Source organism: Prunus mume, linkage group LG2 (assembly GCF_029339155.1).
Source record: "Prunus mume cultivar Tortuosa linkage group LG2, ASM2933915v1, whole genome shotgun sequence".
Taxonomy (NCBI): Eukaryota; Viridiplantae; Streptophyta; class Magnoliopsida; order Rosales; family Rosaceae; genus Prunus; species Prunus mume.
The window spans coordinates 22,429,930-22,452,799 of record NC_142699.1 but is presented as its reverse complement, the minus strand read 5'-3'; the positions used below and the strand labels follow the sequence as shown (position 1 = coordinate 22,452,799).

General features: G+C 37.1%; 3 protein-coding genes across 3 annotated transcripts; 2 read left to right on the top strand and 1 right to left on the bottom strand.

Annotated features, from left to right (window-relative positions):
- The first annotated feature begins 1,172 nt into the window (after positions 1–1,172).
- On the top strand, positions 1,173–4,633 carry LOC103321845 (uncharacterized). The gene is made up of 9 exons (XM_008223689.3): positions 1,173–1,361; positions 1,478–1,587; positions 2,327–2,445; positions 2,557–2,654; positions 2,836–2,923; positions 3,014–3,166; positions 3,314–3,422; positions 3,630–3,760; positions 4,095–4,633. Exons 1-9 carry the CDS (start codon positions 1,300–1,302, stop codon positions 4,137–4,139), a joined length of 915 nt encoding a protein of 304 aa, XP_008221911.2. The 5' UTR covers positions 1,173–1,299; the 3' UTR covers positions 4,140–4,633.
- Positions 4,634–4,738: 105 nt separating this feature from the next.
- Positions 4,739–6,987, top strand: LOC103321844 (plant intracellular Ras-group-related LRR protein 3). Its single transcript, XM_008223688.2, has 3 exons — positions 4,739–5,528; positions 5,892–6,058; positions 6,197–6,987. Exons 1-3 carry the CDS (start codon positions 4,863–4,865, stop codon positions 6,843–6,845), a joined length of 1,482 nt encoding a protein of 493 aa, XP_008221910.2. The 5' UTR covers positions 4,739–4,862; the 3' UTR covers positions 6,846–6,987.
- A 10,168-nt stretch (positions 6,988–17,155) lies between these two features.
- LOC148919842 (uncharacterized) lies at positions 17,156–17,782 on the bottom strand. Its single transcript, XM_089044457.1, has one exon. The coding sequence runs from the start codon at positions 17,780–17,782 to the stop codon at positions 17,156–17,158; it is 627 nt and encodes a 208-aa protein (XP_088900583.1).
- Positions 17,783–22,870: the final 5,088 nt, after the last annotated feature.

The following is a 22,870-nucleotide window of genomic DNA, read 5'->3' as shown; positions in this document are numbered from 1 at the left end:
AAAATAATTTGAAAAAATAATTTCATTAATCCAGTTCAAAATCGAACCAGATTGGAACCGAATTGAAACCGATTCAACCCGAATCAAATAATTTTTGAAATTTTTTTGTTAAAATTGAACCGAACCAAACCGAATGAATAGTACCGAATTCGGTTCTAATTTGAGACAAAAATCGGTCCAAACCGAAACGTGTCCACCCCTAATTTTTATCTATCAAGGATATTTTCGGTGTTTTGAAATATGTTCACCTTATATATATATATATATACAGAGAGCTTCCATTGAGGGATCCCTCAAATAAGCTTATTTGAGGGACACCCCTTGTAGGCCCCACTCCAGATTGTATTTCACTAATCCAAACCGTCTATTTTGTAGATACTCATTCAAAGATCATCTCTACAAAAAATCACTTGAATCCGATATCATTTGACCACTCAATTGAGTTATTGAAATTTTAGTACTTTCTTGAAGCACCGTGTTCATTGATTTTGTAAAACACAATTGGATGTCGAAACGGTTTCTGATTTGTCTAATTTTTTGTAAGGATGATCTATGAATGAATACCTAAAAAATAGATGGTTTGGATCATTGAGAAAAAAATTGTAGAGTACCCTAATGGGCGTCCCTCAAATAAAATTATTTGAGGATCCCTCAATAGAAGGACTGTATATATATATATGCATAATAAGCTGTAGCATATAGAACATGTTGAAAAATAAATATTCTAAGATTCCTCGCAAAAAAAAAAAGAAAAAAAAGCGAAGATTAACTGAAAATATAGGCATATGAAATAAAAATACAAAAAAAAAAATTCCCAGAGAGACGAAGGCAGAAAAATAAAAATGTAAATATGATTTAATGATATATAGATCCAAGAAGATATTTTTTAAAAAAAAAAGAAAAGAAAGATCTGATTTAATGATATAGAATAAAAGAAAGCTACAATATGCAAATATGTGGCAAATAAGTTTCATAAATTCATCATCTTAATATGATCAAGAGAGAGATATGGAGAGGAGGAGAGAGAGGAAGAGGGGGAGAGAGAGGAAGATTGATATATGGATCTCTGCTTTTGTAACTTAAGCGGCTTTGTTAATCTAGCCGTCCAATTTCATCCAGCGGCTGCGATCTGTTTTCGATTAAGGTTTCTCTTGAGACTCGCACTTTTGTTGTTGTTGGTGAAATAAACCCTCTAAAACCTTAACCCCTACCCTTTTTCTCAAAAGTCCCCAAAGGGCAAACCTCCATCTTCAAATAATTCAACCGCTCATAGCGAAAATCGCAAGTGTTTGATTAAATATGCAGAACGACGAGGTCATATGGCAGGTTATCAGGCACAAACACTGCAGCTTCATGTCCAAGTATGCCGTTTTCTTTCTCTAATGTTCTTTTTGTCTGTAAATTTTGATAATTTACATGATTTTTTTTATAACTATTTTTGAGTGTTAATTGGTTTTTTTGTTTCTGTTTTTGTCAGAATTGAAACTGGGATATTCTGTAGAAACCCATATAACGTCACTGGGATTTGTAATCGAAGCTCGTGCCCTCTGGCTAATAGTCGCTACGCCACCATTCGCGACCATGATGGTACTTGTTCCTCATTTTGCTTATTCGTGAATGGTTCTCTTTACTATGCTATGAAGATAGCAAAGAATGACTGTGTCTTTTCTTGCTTTAACAATGTGGTTTGCTTAATATTAAGTTGGACACTTGATCAGAGATTGAGGGAATTTAGGTAGAGCCGGTGGTGGAGCTACGAATTTTGATTTTCAGGGTCAATAACGAAAATATAATTTTATGGAAGGTACTCTTAAGTAGAAATGAGGACAGAGGCCTGCATTTAAACCAAAGTCAATTATGTTAGCAGATTCTTCATAACCCTTTTAGCTCAGGGCCAAGTTTTTTAATCTATTATGAATAGGCACCCATATAACTTTCTCCTTGGTAAACACAAAAGCCTCTTAGCTGCTTCTGTTCACATACATAAACCTTCTACCTTTCATCCATGGAGATGCCATCTTTGAACACGATATACTGTATGTCGAACAGAAGCATCTAGAAAATGCTGCGCACAACTTTCCCTCTGCAAAACTAAGAGCACTTAATGTAGTTATATGATATTCTACATTTTTTTCTGTTGTATAACTACAATATAAGAGATCAAACAATCTTCATTATCCTTTGAAACCTATTGGTTTGCTAACATATATCTGAAAAGCTTATATAGTCTTGTTGATTTTCCAAGAGTATAAGCTTACTTAAAATTTGTTCCTATACTAGCAGCAATGCATATAATGTTTTCCTATGTTATGTTTGTGTCCTGCAGGAGTCTTCTATCTTTATATGAAAACTATAGAAAGAGCTCATATGCCAAACAAATTGTGGGAAAGAGTTAAGTTACCCAGGAATTATGAGAAAGCACTTGAAATTATTGACAAACATCTGGTATTGAAAATCTGACCCTCTTTTAACTGTTTCTGATTAAATGTATGTTAGTTTTCATAGAGTTAGAGGTTCTTGAAGTGATTAATCAGCATGACCTTCTTGAATTGGCAGATGTACTGGCCTAAGTTTCTTGTGCACAAAACAAAGCAACGGCTGACTAAAATGACCCAGATGAGGATACGCATGAGGAAGCTTGCTTTGAAAACAAGGTCCGTATCATCTCATTGTGTAATGCTTTCGTGTCCATGTGATAAATGTCCACTTCATCTAATAATTATGTTTTTAAAATTAAAAAAATTGTCCGAAAAGTGACTTTACCTTTTTAATGTTGAAATTAAAGAAGTTGTATTGAGCCATTGTATTGATGCAATTTGTTGTGTTCTTTACCAGGGAGAAAATAATGACGACACCAAGGAAAGAGAAAAAGAGAGAGGCTAGAAGAGAGGAAAAGGCTGAAAAAGCTGCAGTGTTGGATAAGGTTTTAACTTAACTGCTATACACTATAAATGTACTGGACTTGATCTGCTATTGTCACTAGCTCTCATAAAGATTTACTGTCCTTCTGCAGAGCATTGAGAGAGAACTATTAGAACGCCTCAAGAAAGGAGTTTATGGTGATGCATATAAAGATATATACAATTACCCCTTTGATAAATACCAAAAAGTTCTTGAAGGGGAAGAAATGCAGTTGGATACTGAGAGAGAAGAAGAAGAGGAGGAGGTATTCTTGTCCAATTTTATCATTGCCTTCTTTTTGGATGATCTAATATCTCAATTATTAGTATTGAAATGTGAAGTATTTCATCGTATGCTTACTTGAAATTGTATACTTTCATAATCTAAATACTTTTGTGGTTGGAATAAGCAGGAACCTGAGATAGAATATGTTGAAGGTTATGATGAACTTGAAGAGGAAGATGATATTGAAGATTTTGCTGGTTTTTCAATGGACAATTCTCGTGCAGATGATGATATTGGTAAAGCTAAATTCTAGTCTTAACAGAATATGAAATGAAAGCATGCATAATCCACACAAAATTTGCATAACAGACTAATTTTTTTAGTCTGCTATTACTGAAAAAGGGTTTATAATGCTTTGTTCCAACTGTTGTATAAAATTATGGGGAAGAGTTTGTGTGCTTGTGCGTATCAAATGGACTCAATGAAGGATCTTAATGATGCAGTTGGAAGTGATGAAGAGGCAGAAGCAGTTATTCGCAAGAGAGAGAGAAAGGAATCTGCCTTTGCTTCTAGAAGATTTGAGAAAGATGAACCTGGTGCCAAATCAAAGAAGAAGCCAAGGGTACTTGTTGAGGTAATGGCTAGTTACATCTTCAGTCTTGAGACCTTTAGTTGGTTCAGCATAGTTTTCTCGCTTTTCTTGCTTGTAAAGCATTGATGTATCACTTTAACTAGAAACTGTCTTTCCTATCCTTAGGACTCAAGGGGTTGCTATTAGACCATATCGTATGTTAAATCCACGCCACTTATCTCCCTTTTAGTTGTAGATTAGTAGAGCAGTACTCTTAATGTAAATAATACCCTTTTTAAAATAATTGTGAAATCACTAGAAATAACTTGCTATATCTACACGTCTATTGTGATATGTTACTCTTCCCTCGAATCTGAATCTATTCCTTATTTATCAGGTTGAGCATGAAGATGCTGGTGTTAGGCAAAAGGCAGTCCACTGAGAACTTCTTCTTATTTCATTATTTGATCTGGAGAAGAGATGGTTGCAACGCTCTACTTCTTGTGAGGTTGGCCTATTTTTCTCAAAGCTTGCTGCGCAAGGAAGAAACTTGCTGATGGTGACCAAATTTTGAAAAATTTTGATAGCTGAACAATTTTTTTTAAATTACCGTAGTGTTGGGAAACCATTGTATTGCTAGCTTTGAGTTGGAGCTGGCTTTGGCCTGTGGGTTGTTTGTAGGCCAAGGGACATTGTTAGTTAGGTTTTCTGTATTGTAAACGTCTTCTGTAACAAAGAAAAACAATAGTCTGTTGGAAGGATCCTAGTTTTTTCCTTTGCTTTTGTTTTGGATTTTTTTTTCTGTTTATGAATCCTTGTTTTTTCATTTGGATGACGTTAATTAGAACTCCTGTCATCCCTTCCAAATGTAATTTTAAGAACATAGTTCTAAATTAAATGGTTCTACAGTTAATGGGTTGTTCAAGATCCAACAAGTCATGTCGTCTAGTTGGTTTCCAACAGTTAATCCGCTTCCTTCGTCGTATCAAAACAAAACCAGCAGCCCATAACTCTGTCTGGTTGGAGCCCACAGGTTTCTCTAGTACTTTCCAGTTCTCTCCCCCTTTCTCTGCATATATATGTTTCCTCTTTCTCTGATACTCGTATTCTATCTCTCTCTGTCTCGATCATCTTCTACTTGTATGTCCAACTGTTTGGAGTTCTTATGAGTCCGAGAGAAATGGATCAACAATATTCCAGGGACTTTCCGATCCTATCCTATATCCTGTCAAAGCTCGACCCTGAATCCAATCCACCACTCTCACCCCAACTCGAAGAAACTCTGTTGACTCAGCTTCCCCACCTGAACCACCCCAAAGTCCTTGCCTCCATGACCCACCTCATCCCCACCACCCTCTCTCAGACCCTCTCCCTGCTCCGGGCCCTTGGTACTCCACCCGACCCTTCCACCGTGGTTGTGGCACGTGCCAAGATCGCTGAAATCCAGTCTAAGCTCCAAAACAGTAGTAGTAGTGCCCTTCAAGAAACCCAGAACTACTCACAAGTGAGAGAAGCGGCAGAGAAAGAGTTGGAGATATACAAGGCGGTGGTGAGGTTGGAGGAGATGCACGAGACCTATGAGGAACAGTTGAGGGATGTGGAAGTGAGGCTTGCTGAGGCATATGGTTCGGTCGTGGTTGATTTAGAAAAGGAGGAGGGGGGTGAGGTGATAAAACTGAATGAGGAAGTGGTCAGGATTTTGAAGGAGGCAGAGAGTGGGGTAGCTGTTGAAAGAGTTGAGCTTTGTGGGCGTCATCTGAGGTTTCTACCTGAGGCCTTCGGGAAGCTTCATGGGTTGGTCTCTCTCAACCTGTCAAACAATCAGCTACAGGTTTCCGCTCTCATCTCTCTCTCTCTCTCTCTCTCTCTCTCTCTCTCTTGTTTATCTTTGAGACAGAAAAGCATACAACTTTCAATGAATCAGTTCACTTTTCGAATTAGACATATGCCAGATCAAGCATTTAGCTAATCCTGTATGAAAATTAATATAGCTTACAAGTCCACTCACAATTGGTTTTCTATATTTAGAGCAAAATCCAACTAACCAACCAATGTTTGCAGCAGATTGATAGAATTAAGACTCTCCTTGGCATCATTGATCTCTAAGTAGTAACTTATGATTGGGGTCTTGCATTTCATTGATGTTGTTCCTGGTAACATATTACATAACTGGTTTATTTGTTTGGCAAAACAGTCCATTCCAGATTCAATAGCAGGACTTGAGAACCTCGAGGAGCTCCATGTTTCGTCCAATCTTTTAGTTTCCTTGCCCGACTCCCTCGGATTGTTGCTTAACCTGAGGATCCTCAATGTGTCAGGAAACAAGCTGGATGCCCTTCCTGAAAGCATTGCTCGTTGCAGGTAATGTCTCAAATTTTCTTTTTCCACTTGTCCATCTGTTGTTCCTGTGTTCTGTTCTTGGCGGGTAATGTTTCCTTCCTTTCCTGCAATTCTCACTTTGTGACTGTTTCCAAAACTTCTTTTTGTACTCAATATTAGTTCACTGGTGGAGCTAGATGCAAGCTTTAACAACCTGATGTGTTTGCCAACAAATATTGGTTATGGGCTACGGAATCTCGAAAGGCTCTCAATCCACTTGAATAAAATCCGTTCCCTTCCTCCATCCATCTGTGAAATGAGGTCACTGAGATATCTAGATGTTCATTTCAATGAGCTTCGTGGGCTGCCACATGCAATTGGGAGACTGACAACTCTTGAGGTGCTCAACCTGTCCAGCAACTTCAGTGACTTGACAGAGCTTCCTGAATCAATTGGTGATTTAACCAACCTCAGGGAGCTTGATCTAAGCAACAACCAGATTCGAGCTCTTCCTGCAAAATTTGGCCTGCTTAGAAACCTAAACAAGCTCAACTTGGATCAGAACCCGCTCGTGATTCCACCAATGGAGATAGCAAGTCAAGGGGTTGAAGCTGTCAAGGAATACATGGCACAGAGGTGGCTCGATATCGTAGCAGAGGAACAACAGAGGAGCATGCTTGAAGCAAGCAAACAAACAGCTCAGACTGGATGGCTGGGTTGGGGAACCTCCTTGTTGAATAACTTGGTTTCTAGTGTCTCCCATGGTGTTGCAGGTAATCTTGGAGGGAAGAAAGATTCTAGAGACGCATGTCTTGATCAACAGTTGTGATCATCCAGCTTTTTCTGTAAATATTCCTGTGTATAGATGTAGTCTGAACATTTAGTTATGTATGAAGTCTGGTCTCCGTAAGATAATACTGATTTTATTGTAATTGATGGATGAAGATGGTATACATTGTTTTTGTGTAAAATGCTCTTGATATATTCTCATTTATTTTCATGGATTTTACAACCGAAAAAAAAAGAAAAAAGTATTGAGCTAAGGGAAATGCTCTTACGACTAAGCTATGGACCTGTTGGTTTTCTTAAAGTGGTGACCTGTTGGTTTTCTTGAAGTGGTTGCTGAGCACGCACACAGCTGTCCGGAAGTGCCTTATATGACAATATTTTCATTTAGAGTCCTTGATCAAACTCAAGCAATCTTCTTCCTGAAAAATGGCATCCTTCCAAATGGCAAAAGACACCATACCTCTTTCCCTTTTGTGAAGAATCAAAGTGGGAAAAGATATCTTAATGTAGGTTTTGGGTAATGGAAGGTATAAGAGCGTGCACCACATCCACAGGGCAGTGACCAACAAAGTTGAGGCAAGATTATCAACGTTCTCTGGACCCAACAAGGACACAGTGATTGGTCCAATTGAGGATTTGATTGACGAGGAACACCCTCCATTGTACCGGAGCTATAAGTATGCAGAGTTTTGTGAAGAATTCTACAAGGAAGAAGGAAAAAGAAGATTGGTGAAGGAAGATTTTGAGTTGCACAATTGCTAATGGCCATGAATCAATGATCTGGATGATGTATTCAAAGCCATGAATCAATGAATACTGTAACGCCTCAATAAAATAAAGGTTTCATTTCATTCATGTTAAATAATATATAAAAAAAGTCCAAAATAATAATAATAATAATAATAATAATAATAATAATAATATGAAATGTTGTAAAATGAACGGTATATGCGGAATATTGAGCTACATGTAAAGTAAATGAGATATAATATTTAACGAGGTTCAGCCCTACCTACTTCATTGGAGAGCAGTAGCAGTAATTTTTCTACTAGGTAAAATAATAGGGCTATAACTTTAGTGTTTACAATATTTGTAGCTCGGTTTTTCTCTCTTGGAGAATTTCTCTCTGCTCTCTTTTCTCTCCTCTCACTCTTCTTTCTTTCTTCCTTATTTATAGGCAGAATTCTGTGGCTGCTCGCTCCAAAGTCTTTGGCTTCATGTGGGTGTTGGCAGACAAGCTTCACCATTATTTTCCTTAGGTCCACTACATTCTTTACAACACTCCCCTTTAGAGACCACAAGTTACATATTGTTGCCTCTCCCTGATATCTTCGTGACTATCCTTTTTGGTGGGAAAATCTTTCAGAGTGAGTGGAAGATGTAGCCTTAAAAACTTCCTCAGTTTATTGAGTAAATATATTTCCAGTGGGCGATCTCCGTGTAAATCATAGAAATTTTCAGAGTCCGCATATCCAACAAAACTTGGGCTATTTGTAAGTTCACTTGAAAATAATATGCCCGTATATAATGTTATGCAGAGATATCATCAAATATGACTCACATCATCCCAAAGTGGTGGTGATGGAGTTGAGCTTTATTTGGAAAATACAATGTCCGTAAGTGTACCCAGTACACTTCCGGAAAATCATTTAAGTGCCCAACGGATAATCCACATAAAAATGGTTCAATACTTTCTTAGTATAAGAAAGAATCTCATTGGCATCATGCTAGATCTTCAGGGTGAGACAAATATTTCTTGAACTCTTCAAGAGTTTTAACCAAGTATTAACTCTTTAGGAGTTTTGATCAATTATCAGCTCTTCAAGAGTTGTAATGTATTGCAACCATATCATAATTAATGTACTCACTGAGGCAATTTATACATATTAGTATTGAGTACAAAATTTGTGCTTCAGGCACATGTCCTTCATGGACTTCCTTCATGCAATTTCAATCCTCCAGCGATTTTATTTAAGGGATTACACTTTATGACACATTAAATAGTTTTAACCTAGCTATTTATACATCTTTAGAGAATCGCTTATGGCGATATGCTTTGTGCATTTAATAACCCTTAAAGACAAAATGCTAATCTCCGTAAATGTGCAATAAGAAGGCACGATTGCATCTGTAAACATGGAGAACCTCAACATTCTTTGTTTCTACTAGAAACATTGTGTCATATAAAGTGAGTATATTCTTCTTTATTATGAACACCTATGTATAACCTTCAGGGTTAACATCCTTTTGGGGTTCGTACTATCGGTTTGTTCTTTCACATTCATTCTCATCTGTAATGGAATTGCCTTTTTCAATTTTGGCCAATGTTTTTATCGACATTTAATAATAGAACGTGGTTCCAATCAACACAACCCATTGATGATTTGAGTAGCTACTCTAAAACCAAAAATTACCATTCATTAATCTGTGATTCCCCCCTTCCCTCAAAATTCTCATGTGCATGTATGCATCAATTATAAGCATTTCTTTACATTTTGGGTACCCAAGCCACTTTAGGAGCTTTTATTGTCTCTTTCCAGACATACATATCTTAGAAGATGAATTATGTGAGAATGTGGATCATAACCTCCAATGGAGCGCTATTTTATAATAAAGTGTGGATAATCTCCATTTAGGGAATTGGAACGTTTAGAACTCATATATCTGTCATGCTGCAAGCATGCCACATATTAATACACACATCAATTAATTGTCCTTCTGGGACTTTAAACCATATAATTTGCTATGCATCAGGCTTGCACCATATTAACATTGACTTGCAATCTGTAAACTTTACATTAATAATTCTTGAATACATATCATGATGATACAAGCCATTCTTCTAAAATGTTCAAGTCATTTTTCTGGAGCGATCCATAATGCAAGTCATTCTTCTTGAATGGTCTTTTGCATGACGTTCTTCTGGAACTGCCTTATCTCCTCATTTGGTTACCAATCCTTAGGTGAGAGAAACTTTGCTCAAATATCATTCAAGCTCGTATCGACTCAGCAAATATAATGAAACGCTTGATGATCTAGTTGTATTCTACAAGAGAAAAAAATCACAATTCTTTTGTCTTTATAAATAATAATATATAATATAAAAAACCTCATTGTTAGGTTCAAAACATGAATTTGTTCTTCAGATGAATGTTCTAAAGAAACAAAAATCCCCTAGGAATAGAGAGTTATAAAAAATAAAAATAAATACAAAGAGTTGTGATATTGATTGCAAGGAAGGTAAGCAATTAGGGAAGGAAACTGGTGAGGTAACAAACAACGAACTCTCATTTTCCCTAACCTAGGAGAACTTCAGGAGATTAGAGCGACGTGGTTGTTCTTATTTGTCTTACAGTTCTCTGATGTCACAAAAACGTGATCAAGGATAGTCTTGCTTGCTAAATAGATGATCAGAGATAATCTCACTTCTCTAGCACATCGAGCGCTCATTGATAGGAAAACAAGTGGATATTGCATCACTAGATATGGAGAAAACTGGATGTATTCTACAAAGAAGTTTTGTTAGTAACATATTTATACACAAGTTAGAGGAATAGTTTGATCTGGTGAATCTCAAATTAATTACAGAAATTTATGAGGTTCTCAAGACACTTTTGAAAAAGTGACTCCGTGAAATCCGTAAAAGTAGGATTAGTTTGACAAAATAGTCCTTGAAACCCCTAAAGTGCAGATAGACATTAATGAAGGTCGTGCAACGTTTTGAAATCTGGGGAAAAAGAAGAAGGAAATATTGGGATCCGGGAATATATTGGGATCACGGAAGTGTTGCCACATTTCCACCTATAGATATTGTCTTTGTAAGGCCTGATTGGAGTAATTGTATTTCAACTCAAATTCCTTCAATTTTCTAAAAGTTCAGCTTTTCAAAAACTTTCCTAGAAACCTTTTAAAATGGCTTCCTCTTCTTCTCGCCCAAAACGTTTCAATTTAAATGTTGCTCCCAAAACAACTCGTGATGCTAAAGTCTAGCGTCCACCCTTTGTATCCCAAAATCATTATCTCACTATTAACGACTTTGTGATGATGAATGATATGACTGCTATCATAGTAGTTAGAAATTTCCTTACTCCTATGGATGAAATACCATTAACAGAGAAAGTCTTATGAAGAGGCTATTAATGACTCAATGGCTTTTAGCATTCAGAGTGCTGCTTCTACTTCTGACATGGCTAATTGTTTGCTTGCCACAGCAAATGAGATTCAGGAGATGAATACTGAAAATTCGTCTCTTCGGAGAATGCTTCATGATTCTCAGCAAGAGGTTGAAAACTTTAAAAATGAAATAAGGCTTTGTTGAAACTGCTGAGTTAATATTCCATCGATACACAGACAAGGCTTGACATGTTGCAGATTTCAAATGGAAAGATTATGAAAGATCAAGAGAGGCTCATGGCTAAGCTCAAGAGGCGTCGTTCTCTTTCTCTAGAGACTTCTAGATCATAATGGAATTTTATAGATTTCACAGAGCCTGCTCATTCCTTGCAGGTGCAAAGAATCTATTTGTTGTATACTCTTTTCATGTTATAATAATTGGGAAAATTCTTAAACTTGTACCTGTGGTTTGCACGTCTTATCAAAATGATGGTTTGGAATCTTGTGCCTTATAAGTTCAAATAACCACATTAAATCTCTTAAATTATATATTTCAATGCATGTGTGCCCGGAACTTCTAGCCCAGATTAAACACAACCTCATAATTTAATTTCCATTTTGAAATGTGCATGAAATATAAATTGAGAAAAAGCCATGATAATATTGCAATATAGTAATGAAGAGCATTAACTACTATATACCCAAAACTTTAGGTTCAGGATTTCTCATATATTTGGATCTATGGGCTTCTAGCCAAGATCATATAATATAACAAAATATATGGGGAGCTTCAATTCATCATTTGAGGTTTATCATGATTTTATTTAATTCATCCTAGGGAACTGTAGGTCCCTTTTTTATACAGTGATGGGTTACCCAAAATGGTTACTATTCATGCATACGATACTATTCATCAATTTATGAATATGATTTTGTTCATGCATATAGTACGTTTGCCAGTACAGTTACCATTCATGTGTATGGCACCATTCACGTATATGGTTACTATTCATAATACACTTGCCAGTACATTTACTATTCATGTGTACGACTCATATATACGGTACTATTACATTATCAAGGAACTTCAAGTCCTTATTTACATGCCAAGGATCAAGGATCTTCATGTCCGATAACTTGTTTACAAATATAGTACTGGAGAGATTGTCAGCTCTCATATTATTACCATTATTAAGGATCTTTAGGACTTGATGTAGTTGTATGATGATGATCAAGGAACTTCTGGTCCTGATCTCTATATGATGTAAAACTTATCATAACACATAATTAATTCATAAAATAAATTGCTATAAATTGAATGTAAATAAATTGCTGGTATGGACCCCCAACCATACTTTAAATAATAAAGTAAATATGTGATACAATAAATGTGTTTGTATGGACATTAATTCTACTCCATACTTTAAATAAAAAGTAAAGGAAGTTATGTGTACGATGAACCCGCTCTACAAATAAATACCATTGTATAAGTATTAAACCTACACTATACTGTAAATAAAGTAAATGTGGAGATAAAACTGCCACCAAATATATATAGGTATATATACATAAAGTAAATAAGTAAGACTGAGAGTATATTACTATTGTTAATCTTGTTCACCCATTTTACGTTTGTTCCTGACATGGGGCAAAGTTCCTCATTGCCTCGAGAACCATTGACTGGTCGACAAGTCAACTTTCTTTGGTGTGCGAGCGTGCCACTACTAGCAATAGCAATTCTAGCAGACTCCTTAAAAATAGATAACTTGCGCCTCAAGTTACTAATTTCTAAACAAGCGATTGTGAATTTAGGTGAGGGATATCTCCCAAGTAAGTTATTTCCTTACCTCAGTACAAAGTTGGTCATTTCGGCCAGAACAAATGATAATAAAGTGGATTGTTTTAGGCAGAATCGCCTTTACAAAACTATAGAGAGACGTATCAACACTAGATGACAAAAAGACACTGGAATTCCATTTCTGGGTAGAAGTCTCTAATTCGGCCTGGACTGGGTATGTCTTTGGATGAATTGTTTAACAACTCCAATGCTAAACTTCATTGTAAATCGATACCAAAATTTGAATTTGGCAGAGCTTTAATCTATTTCAAGCCTTGGAAGGCTTGAATGGGCGTATGCCTCTTCAACTGCAAGGGAAGTGGCTGGACTTGAAGACTTCTTGTGGTACCTGTTTTGCTTGATCAGGGCTCTCCACAAATTTGTTGAGGTTTTCATATTTGTGAAAACTCAAACTCTGCTTGTCTTGGCCTTTGCTGAACCAAACTTGTAACGAGAGAGGTCTCGGTTTGAATTACTTTTTCTCTAAGTCTTGAACTTGGAAATTCTAAGAAAGAGAGAGAGCTTTTGATTACTCCAGCTTGTTTGAAGGTTCTTAGTGATCAAGTGATCATTTTGAGTTTCTTGCCTTTGGCTGATTTTTGGTTGTTTGATTGATTATTTTTTTTTTAGTCCCATGTCTTGTTCACCCTCTCTTATATTTATAAGAAGTGCTTTGGAGTAGGGTTTCTTTCTTTTAATAATGGGCGGCAAAATTTCTCAAAAGATCTTTCATTTTTAAATGCAAAGAAAAAAGGGGCCTTTATCAATTCTGGTAGATAAATTCTTAGTAGTCATTTCTTATGGCTATCACTTCCCTACTTTTCTTGAAACAAAACCTAATTCCTTTTCCCAATCTTAACTGCCTCTCGTGAGAGCTCAAGCTGTGATGGTTAGTTTGACCTTCTAGTTTGAACAACTCCCTGTATTTCCTGCTTATCTCTCTGGAAGGATCACCTCTCTCTGACGCGAAAATGTAAAAAAAAGATTATGATCTTTTAGTCTCGGAGTTTTAGAGAAGTTTCTTTGCTTGATTTCCTGCTTTCATTTAGTTCTCTATCACTTCTTCTATGATATTGACTTTTTCAAGTTAGGAGATCACATGGGTTTGCTTCCAACTTTTGGGTTTTTCTTCTTTTTAATCATACCGGGCCCGCTTTGATTTTTCTGGAGCCTGAGGATGGTTGCTTTTCTTTTGGGGCCCAAGTTTGCTTACCATATTTTGATAAATCTTGGGCTGGCCTCTCTGGACTTTGGGCCTCTGAATTTTGTTTTGCACAGTCCAGATTTTGGACCATGTGGCTTTTGTTATCCAGGCTTTTTAGCGTTGGGCTGGGTGCAGATTTTCGCCAAACAAATCTATATATAAAACAAAATGCAAAGAATGGTATAACATTCAAAATACCAGAAAATTCCCTTGGTTAATGTAAACATTAAAAATCGAAAAGGCTAGTATATATAATATATCATATACTAATATATAGAAGTGTAAACCGCGTATCCTTCACGTATCTTGTATAGCCTGGACTTGGATTGAGGTCAAGGCCTATACTAGATATCCTAGGTTGAGATGCTCTTCTTAGAAGACCTGCACACTTTGAACAGTTATCAGAATAAGAGCGAACTGGGGTTGGTCCTAGTTGAACTCCCTTCGAGGGTTAAGTCAGAAATGGTTGTAAGGTGGAGAGAATGGATGTAGGGTTTGCAAGGTGAGAATATTTATTACTTTTGTCCTGATGTAGGTGAAGGGTATTTATAGGGGAGAATGAGAGGCCAAGATATCTTTCAAGGAGCAGATATTTATCTCCCCCCTTCCTAGTGAGGCTAGAGTATATTAAATGATATGTTCTGATCACCATGCTATTTGACAAAGATTGTGTGATAAAGTGACATCTGGCTTTGGATAGGAGGTATATTAAATGATCCATCTCCATCACCAGTCTGCTCATTCGAGGATTAAGGGATGGGGCGACACCTGGTTTTGGATGGGAGGTGCATTAACTGATCTACCTCAGTAGCCAAGCTGCTTTTCAAAGTTGCAGAGTGACTGATTCGACAAGGGTTTGATCACGTCTATTGATCATTAATGCGCCTCTGGTCATACATGGTACTACAGTGTCGGGTCGGTGGTTGGATACTCGAGCACTGATTCATACTTTACCTAGTCAGGTTCTGGCTGGGAGACCTTTATTGACACTCGGGGCTGTTGCGTCTACCCAAGTGCAAGTAGTTACACGTAGTAATAATCTTGGAAGTCCAAGTATCGTATCCTCAAAGAGCATGTAGACAAATATCTGCACACAAAGAAATAATTAAACGTACCACAATAAAAGTGACAACCAAAATGGAAAAATAATTTGATTTGATTGCTGTGAAAATTGAGTTTAAAAATGAAATATCAACAATGGAAATGCTAAGGCATCAAGGTTCAATTCTTTAAACAAAATATGTTTCATGCTCTTTAATCCAAATTATAACTCGATTACAATCATCATTGAGAAATTTTAACCGGAAGATAAAGAAATTAAAACCAATTTAATTTTTCAATGTAATCTTTTATTAATGATTGTTCATAAAATGGAGTTGCTTAATATCTACTCTTTCAATTTAAAAGCATGCCAAGTCAGTTCTTAACAATGAGAAAAATATAATTGAACTCATGAAAAGATAATAGCACTTAACATCAATCAAAATAAAATGATATGAAAATATTGAACAACCAAGAATAAAAGAATTTAGCAATTCATACCGTATATTGGATTAAAGAACAATTCACAAACTTACTCAAAGAACATTCCCTTTAGCCTTAGCTAGAGTTCTAGCAACTCATTACAAAGGAAAACATAAACTAAATAGATAAAGAAATCTGTCGTAGGGGTGCCCTTGACAAATAAGTTGATGGGTGATTTATAGTAGTCAATGAGGTAAGTGGGAAGTTAATACATTCGTGGTGGGTGATGAAGGATTTAATTGAGGGATTAATTAGATTAAACATGTGTTGATGGTGGAGAGTTAGTGGAAAAGAAATAACGGTGAGGTAAGTGGGCGTTAAATGACTATAAATGACATGAAATAGGCTCTTTAGCTTCAACGGTTTTGTCTTCTCTTCTCCCTCTTTACTTTTCTTTATAATCACAATAATCCCACAATCAAGTCTTCAATTAAATCCGCCAGCAATTCTCTTCACACCTAGCTTGAACTTGGACAAATGTATGTCTTCATCTTTTGGCTTTCCAACTTCCTACAGAAGATAAATTCACATAATAAGTTCACCAAATTAATATAGAAAATTCATAAATCCAGTTGGTGAGAATAAAATGTAATAACAAGTGAAATTATATTCATTAAGCCAAAATTATATCATAAAGTCTCCAAAATAATAGTAAAAAGATGTAATTTGAGACTCTCATCAGGGGCATCATGTCTGATTGGGTCAGTATTTGAGTAACCTAGCCATGAACCGACCACATGGCGTACCATAATAGGCTCGGTTTGCAGTGGTTGTATGATCCATTAACAAGTATGGCTAGAAAGCTTCTATAAATCAGACTACGGGTTAGTTTGGTATTGCTATGTTAAAAATAAAATAAAATTTAAAAAAAAAAAAAAAAACTGCTTATTCTATGCTGCAAGAATAAACTGCTGTGAAATGAAGTAGCTAAGTGTTTGGTAATTTATATTTGTAAAAGTGCTGTGAATATAAAAAAAAATGTTTGGTAAATATTTTTGTAGAAGTGTTGTGACTATGTATAACGACAAAAAAAGCATATAATACCAAAAATGTTTTTTATGTTTTTCATAAAAGACAAGAAAAAGGGATTTTTCTTTATTTTTTTGCTCTCCCTGTTCTCCTGATCCTTCTTCTCTCTTCTTCTTCATCTCTCGTCTCTTTCCATGTAAACAACCAAAAGTTAGAAAGAAAAAAAAAAATCAAAACCAGGCCAAAGAAATCAATCAACACAAACCCTCATTAAAGTTTTTTTTCCATATCTGCAATCCTGTCACTGGTTGATGAGAAATCAAATCGGCAATAATTGGTTTTCCCTCAAACATTTTATTCCTTCTCTTGTGGTTGTTCCACATCCCTCCCCCCACTCCACTCCCTACACACCGAACAGCAACCCCACATAAAAGCCCACCAAACCACACACACACACTCTCTCCCTCTCTCTCTCTCTCCCTCTCTCTCTCTCTCTCTCTCTCTCTCCACCCAAAATCCAGCCATAACACAGCCACATCCCATACGAACCAGGGGAGGTTATGGCGAGGTCAGGGACGGACCCAGGAATTTGATGTTGTAGGGTCATAGTGTAAAAGTTCAATTTTTTTTAAGATTAATATAACATTGAAAATGAAACTACAGTACATTCATTCATAATTCATGTAAAAAACAACATTACAAATTACAATTGGCCACGACGAGGTTTCATATTTTGAAAACGAAGCATTATAGCTTCATTTTCAATACAATCAAAAACATCCTTCTCAACATAAACAAGTAAGCTATCACTCAACCATTGATCTCCCATTTTGTTCCGAAGTGGACCTTTGATAATATTCATGACGGAAAATGCCCTCTCAACTGAAGCAGTAGCAACCGGTAAAACTAGAGCCAATGTAATAAGCAAATACACATAATTGAATGCTCGATGCATCCTTGTCTCCACCATTTTTTTTGCAAGATCACCAATCCCTTGCAAGTCAAAGAAATCACTACTTGAACACACATAGTGAATATAAAGTTCAAGTTGATCTTCAAGTGCCAAAAGATCCCCATCCGAAAAGTCTTGAGGATAAAATTGAGCAAGACGAAGTAGCTTTTGTTTATCAAAAGCTACAAATGAATCATTCGGACTCAAACATGCCAAACAAATAAGCAACTCAGTATTTACCTCATTAAAACGATCATCTAACTCCGTAAGTTGCTCATCAATGACATAAATAAAGAGCTCCACACGATAATGATGACGATTTGTCTTTATTGGAGCATTACGCCTTGACCTCCCTGGAAGTACGAAGGCATCATCCATGTTAGGAACATCAAAACGACGCCGTTTTGGCCAGCTCCTTTTGAAAAAAAAGAACAGATTCTGTTCATCTTCTTCTTCCTCAAGACCTCTGCAACTTTTTCTCCAGATTTTCATGGGGTCACATAGCATTTCAAAGGAGCCTTCTACCTTACTTTCTTGGAGTCCATAGGGTCGTTTGACCCCATTGACCCCACTGTGGGTCCGTCCCTGGGCGAGGTGGTGAATTTGGGACTCTGGTGGGTCTGAATGTGGAATTGAAAGTGAGGAAAAGGGATGTCATTTGCTAAAATAAATGGGGAGTGTTATGGGTATTTTGAATGTTTCATTAATTGCTCTGCATGCTTCCATCCGCAGTAGTTGCATTAGTTTTGAAAAGCACCTCTTGAAGTGCTTCTGAAATCTGCTATGAGTGACAACAATTGTCAAAAGAAGTAACCTTATCTTGATTTACCAAACACTTTCCATTCAAAACTTAAAAAATAAGCTGCTTCTTTTAAAAGCACAGCAACCCCAAACTAAGCCTTAAGCTGCATAAAGCTTTTCCACCCTTCCTCTTTTGGTGGGTTCTGATCAATACCAAGATGCAATAAATTAATATATATTTATAATAGCAAACAAATAAAATTGATCTTTGTGCAGGATATCACGCATGCTCCCTTAAGAACACTTCCATCCATTTGCCATGACAAAGGGTAAGGGCAAGGTAAGAGCTGTTACTATTCACGTAAATAGATGCAGCCCTTGCAAAAGGCTTATTGTATTTCCACCTATTGCCATGGCAAGTCAAAGGCAACCACTATTCATATGAGATATGATGAGAGAAATTTATAAAGAGTGTTGGTGTGGCTAGGTTACTTTTTTAAAAAATAAAAAAATATCTGAAATTTTTGGTATTTTTTTAGAATTTTTTTAAATTTTTTTTAAACTTTCCGTTGATGACTTCAGTAGCCCCCAAGCACAAGCTCGGGCTCGTTTTGCCTTTGGGCTTGCCCGGTTTGTTGGGACCCATCTCCTACCTGGGTTGCTGAAGCCCGCTGGAACCACAACCCGAGGCATGAGCCCCCTCCTGCCGAGGCTAAACTAAAGCACTGGAATTTCTCTAAGCAATAATTTCATAAACAAAGTGTAATGGACAAGTATCATGATTGCCATTGCTTTTCTTCCTTCCATCAACACAATAGTTAGTAATATAAATACTAGTACGACATAGAAAATTATACCTGAGAGCTTCTCGTGCTGATCAAATGTTGTAAAATGAACTATATATGTGGGAATATTGAGCTGCATTTAAAGTAAATGTGACATAATATTTAACGAAGCTCGGTCATGCCTACGTCCTCAGAGAGCAGTAGCAATAACTTTTCCACTACGTAAAATAATAAAGCTACAACTTAAGTATTTACAATCTTTGTGGCTCACTAATTTTTTTCTCTTGGAAAATTTCTCTCTACTCTCATTTCTCTCCTCTCACTTTTCTTTCTTTTTTCCTTCTCTCTGCCTAGGCTCTCATTTTCTTCTCTAATGTTTGGTGCCTAAAGCAAAGGAAGGGGGAAGCCTAATTTATGGGTAGAATTCTGTTGTGGCTGTGGCTTTTTTTTTTTTTTTTTGGGTCAAGAGAGAAACTTCATAAAACCCAAAGTGGGAAAACAGGAGAAACCTAAGCAACAAACAGAAAGCTGAAGACATCACGCCACGACCCAGATTTAGCTGAATCCCATTAGCACACCACAACCACACAACACGATCAGGATGGCAAACATTGCCAATGGGTAAACACAAGATTGTGCTAATAAAGTCTTGATCAAGGAGATGTATTAACAAGCAAATTTGTACTTAACGGATTAAGACATAATCACATACTTAACACAAGTATTTGAGTGGTTCACCTAAAATGGGGCTACATCCACTATGGTTTATAGCTTTGTATTTATATTTGAATATGGAGATTACATTGTACATGAGAGAGATATGAGGAGAGAGGCTTGAGAGCTCTAATAGGAGAGAAATATAAAGCTTATGAGAGCTTTGGACAGCTCTTAGAGAAGTGAAGAAGTAACAGCTGATTCTCCCTTGCTTGGAGGTGGTGAGTTCCCCTTTATAGTCCAAGTTGGACTAGACAAGGTTGATTGATGGCTAGGACATTTGCATGGCCCCCTTCATTTGGGGCTTTAGGCCTTGAGAATGCATAAGAGGGGGCATGGCTAGCTACTTCTTGTTTGATGGGATGTGACATATGACAAGCAAAGGGTTATCCTTTAATTGGTGGGATTTGCTTAAGGGGGAAGGTGAGATCAACATGGTCTCAACAGTAGCCCCCAAGTTCACAGTCGAGAATAGCTTCTTGGCTGGGGACTTTCAAGTAAGACCAGTGTTTGGCCGAGCCAAGCACATATTTGCTTGAGGTAGTGAGGCCGGGCCGAGCACATATATGGAGGTAGTGAGGCCGAGCCGATCGCATATATGAAGATATAATTCCCGCTTTAAGCATGGCGAGATATATTAGAGATAGTGTGACCGAGCCGAGCACATATCACATAATGTTGTGACAATGGTGTTGTATGTAATGACTTGAACTTGATGACGATGTATGCCATGCCACAATATTGATGTATGTCGTTTCATGGTGGCGATGTATGCCATGCAATGATGGCAATGTATGATATGTCATGGTGGTGATGTATGTCATGTAATGACGGTGATGTATGATGTGTCATGGTGGCGATGTATGTATACACTACTTGGTAATTAAATAATCGTGGGCATCTGTAATCCCTTACTTGCGATGTCAAGATAGTCAACATTCGTGCTGAGTTGGGCACATATATGGAGATACAATTCTCCTTCTCTCTTTGACCATGGTGGGACAAGGTGAAGACGGTGAGACCAAGCCAATCACATGTATTTGAAGAATGTTTATGGCGAGCCGAGCGCACATGTGATGATATAATTTTTCTTGAGCTCTCGGTCCTGTTGCTTGTCGAGCATCTGATCATGCTCAAGTGTGCTAGGAAGAGGACCAGCCCCCAATTCCGCTAAAAAGTAGATCGAGGAGACCTGACCATAACCTCTAACGACAAGCAGACATGACCGATATTATAATATTGGTGTAGTACTGAGATGTTATTAATGACCAAATTTTGGTACGGTAGTGGCTCACTTATAACCCATTAAACTATCAATAATATTTGGTGGGGTGGTGAGATAATATCACAATTCAATATTAGAGTAATATTAATACAAATTTATAAATAAACCCAATCCTAGACATGTATTTATAAAAAAACCCAAGCACTATTTAAACATAGAAACACACCCAAAATCAACCCCAAAGTCAACTTTTTGGGTGTGTTTATAAATGGGTTTTGAGTGTGTGTAATGATGGGTTTTGGGTGTGTTTATATGTTTAAATAGTGCTTGGGTTTTTTTATAATTTCAACCCTCATTTTGGGTGTTTTAGTTAAACTCCCTAATATTAAAAGGTGTTTCAGCAGGTTCACAATGATATTGACAAGAACATTATTAATAATTTAATAAGGAAGAGATAATGTTTTATCTGTTTGGAGCCGAGAGCCGAGAGCCGAGAGCATACTTTGCTTTTCACGATGGAGGAAAGCTGGTCGGCAGATTATGCGGCCTGGTGGGCGTCGATGGCGAGATCCGGTCGGAATCGAGGAGTGACAGAGGCGAACCTAGGTGGTCGGTGGAAGTAAGCCCATTTTGTCGCCGCGCTTGGTGGTCAGCAGGGACGGACCCAGGATTTTAAATTGGAGTTGACTAAATTTACATTACGCACAAACCTATTAAGAAGATAGAAAACTCAACAACACAAGTGAATTTCATCGATCACAAAAATATATCCTCATCAAGAGGAAATAATGAGTATTACCCCTCAAAATGCATCTAATACATATCTTTTTTCCTTTTTTCTACGTGCAAGGGTGCCTGAAGTAAAGGACATGTTATTTTCTACCCAAAAAAAAAACAAAAAACAAAAAAATAGGGGTTGTTTTAGACCAAAAAGTGGGGTTTGTTTGTGTTTGGCCTTTGGCCCCTTTTTGTACCCCCAAAAAAAAAAGTGAAGGGTTTATAGTGCAAAATTTCAAAAAAAAAGAAAAAAAATTCCAAAACAAAACGAGTGACCATATATATTTGTTATTTGTAGTGTGATGTGTGGAAAGTCATAGGCTCATAACAGTGGAGTATCCACATGGCGCACAACCAATAAAAGAGTGCAATGCATGGTTGTCCATTGGCTGTGCTTTTGGGCAGGGCCGGCCTTGGGCCTGGGCGCCGAGGGTGACGGCCACGGGCCTCCGATTTTTGGGGCCCCAAATTTTTTTTCAATATTACAGGTGCCCAAACTTTGAAAAAAAAAAACACATATTCCTATTTCCAGCTTCCAAAGCGATCTTTCATATTTCCAACACACTTCCTCTTTTCTCATAAAAAAAAACTTTTTAGCTTCCAAAAGATCTTTTCCTTTCCCATCGTCTTCTCCTCTTTCTTTTTTTATCATTATATTAGACCCTTCTCCCAGGCTCTGTTCTCCTAAGCTATCTTCTCCCAAGCTCTTTTCTCTTCAATATCATTGTCTTTGACCCAAAAGAAAAGCTGCCTTAAATATATTATTTCCAGTTTTTCTCTCATCCCTCTTTTATCTTGCCTCTAAATTGATCTATCCAAAGAAAGATTTGCAGATTTCTTTCTTCTACACTACACGATTTATGTAGAGAAGAATACTCTGAAAGACTTCTTTCTGCAGATGCCATAGTTACTGGTTATTGATTTTGAAGAGGTTATTGATGATTTTGTTTCTCAAAATGCTAGAAGATTAAGTTTTGTTTCTCAAAAGCGCTCCTATAATCCAAGAGTCAAGTGTAGTATGCACTGTAATTGTATCCTTAGACCACCACACGCCACCAAGGAAGAACAACGAGAATAGTTAACGCGGAACCGAGGAGCAGAGGGTGATAGTTGAGAACTGGCGACCAGACGGAATCACTGACCATGGGTGGGCGACATCACAACATAGGGGAGATGAGGAGAGTGTAGATGTAAGAAGTGGAGGGTGAAAAGTGAAGATGGCTA